Source organism: Charadrius vociferus, unplaced genomic scaffold (genome assembly GCF_000708025.1).
Source record: "Charadrius vociferus isolate BGI_N301 unplaced genomic scaffold, ASM70802v2 scaffold430, whole genome shotgun sequence".
NCBI classification, from domain to species: Eukaryota; Metazoa; Chordata; class Aves; order Charadriiformes; family Charadriidae; genus Charadrius; species Charadrius vociferus.
In genome coordinates this window covers 1,514,708-1,516,956 of record NW_009646541.1, presented here as the reverse complement: position 1 = coordinate 1,516,956, position 2,249 = coordinate 1,514,708, and the positions used below count along the sequence as shown (strand labels likewise).

General features: G+C 55.0%; 1 protein-coding gene across 1 annotated transcript in view; it reads right to left on the bottom strand.

Moving 5' to 3' along the window:
* The window catches only part of PDGFA (platelet-derived growth factor alpha polypeptide), a 41,649-nt gene extending 39,602 nt beyond the window's left edge, over window positions 1-2,047 (bottom strand). Inside the window, exon 1 of the mRNA XM_009886164.1 lies at window positions 1,894-2,047. Within this exon, the coding sequence (XP_009884466.1) occupies window positions 1,894-2,047 (154 nt within the window). The remainder of the gene's footprint in view (window positions 1-1,893) is intronic.
* Window positions 2,048-2,249: the final 202 nt, after the last annotated feature.

Here is a 2,249-nt window from a genome sequence, read left to right as displayed (position 1 = left end):
TTTTTATAAATAAGATCAAGCAGAGGACAGAAGTGAAAGGCGATGGGAGAAAGGGGGTTCTTCCCCTCCCAGCAGCTGCTGCGGAAAATCTCACCCCGGGGAGGCAAGTGGTGGTGATCGGTAAGGCGAGCTCGCATCCCCCTCTCTGCCAACTTGGCCATCTCAAGGGCATCTCCTCTGCCTGAGTGGGCTTCACGCCACCCCCACCCCGGGGGAGCAAGAGGGGAGGAGGCACAGAAAAAATTCGGGAATCAAACACGGCGAGACACTGGGCTTGCAGGGGTGTCGCCGGGGCCAGCAGCGGCCTGCGAAGCGTTGATCTGGTGGCTCTGAGGCTGCTCCATAGGGCCGGAGTCATGAGGGAAACCCCGGATCTTCAGGGAGATGAACTGCTCCGTTCCGAAGGCTGCCTCGGCCCTTACCGGCACTGGCGAGCAGGGCAGGGTCACTCCCAGTGACCACCGGAGGTGGGTGACATCTCAGGACACTAAAGAACATCCATCAACCGCCCTTTGCTTCCAAACCATCCACGGTTCTGTTCTGCAGCCGAAGAACCGACTGTGAGCAGCAGTGAGGTGTCAGCGACCGAGGCAGATCTTACAGGGAAGATTTTACTTCCACGCTATGATAATCCCAGGCGTTCTGTTCTGCCCACAGCGCTTTTATTCTTCGTTTCCTTCATCTGTCGGCGATATTGTATTCTGTTTCTGTTTGTGTACACGCGCTGGTACAGTGCCATCGTGCAGCTGATGGGCCTTAAGTTCACGCTTTGTTGAAGGTGTATTTCTTTCAAAAGGTTTTACATTACTAAAGGTAGCGAGTCACAAAATAAAACCATTGTTGCAAATATAATTTGAAGCTAATCTTCATATAATCCACAGTAAATATTTATACGCAGTACAAAAGTGGCTGGATTTGTTTACAGTTTGAAATTGTTGGAGAGAGGATTCCATGTAGATTAGTCGGCTAATCTGCTGTAATCTGCTTAAAAAGCAACCGAAATGGGTTCTCTTTCACCGCATCACGTTAGCCTTGTGTGCGCAGTGACTTCAGGTCGGGAACGGGTTCAAGCACAAACGGGCATTTACCTTGTGGGCGCTCAGCGCATTGCTCGCATTGCGGGAGAGCCATAAATTTCCTCTTCTGCCTCAGAGGAGGGGACAGCTGCGGTGGCTGAACCGAAGCCGAGAGGGGCGTCAGGCTCCCCCGGCCCGTTTCCTCGCTGCAGCGTTTGAACTACGTCGCCTGGGGATAAACTGATCTTTGATGCGGCACCTGCAAGGTGCTTGCACAGAAGTCGCCCTTTCTGAATTTAGTCTGTTTTATTTCGCTCCCTCCTAAGGGGGACGTGTGAGGTGCCCCTGCGCGAGCGTGCTCCCGAGTTAACAAGGACAGCATCCCGCTAGCTTGCTTCATGTTTCTGAATTCCCATAGAATCACACAGAGTCACAGAATGGTTAGAGTTGGAAGGGACCTTAAAGGTCATCTAGTATCAGGAGGAATGGGAAATTACCCCGTATTCTTTACTCACAGCTCAACTTTGCTCACAAAGGAATTGCAGCGCAAAGGTAGAAGAAGATTTTAGACACTCACCATACTTCACAGAAGGTCTCTGGCTGATCCGGGCTCCCACGGGACCCCTCTGTGTAGGGGCTGTGAGGCTCAGGCTTGGCCCTCCGGTAGCCCAAGGAGTTAAGGGCACCGCAGGGGCAGCGGGTTTGGAGGTCCTCCACCCAACCAAGGTGCTGAGCTGCGAGGTTCGTTTCACGGGTCACTGAGACAGCATGAAGGACAGCGAAATCCCCGGCCCTCTGCACCCCAACCCTCTAGGATGGAGACAGCAGCTGAAACACTCCTGAGGCTCTCAGCACTCTTTATTTCCCATTCACCCACCACACCTGGGGCCCACCAGGTGGCCGTCAGCAGAGCCCGTGGGTGGGGAGGATGGGGTTGCCCTCATCTCCTGCTGCTCCCTGGCCTCAGTCCCCCCATCCCGCGTGCCGGGCAGGCCGGCACCCCCGACTCCAACCTGCTCCTCCACCGGCATTGGAGCCCAGCTCTGCTCCTGGGGACTGAGGCCAAGAACCTGCCCAGGGAAACCTGGGGAAGGGAAAACGCATAGAACCATAGAATGGTTTAGGTTGGAAGGGACCTTAAAGATCATCTCGTCCCACCCCCTGCCCCGGGCAGGGCCACCTCCCCCCAGCCCAGGTTGCTCCAAGCCCCGTCCAACCTGGCCTTGAACACCT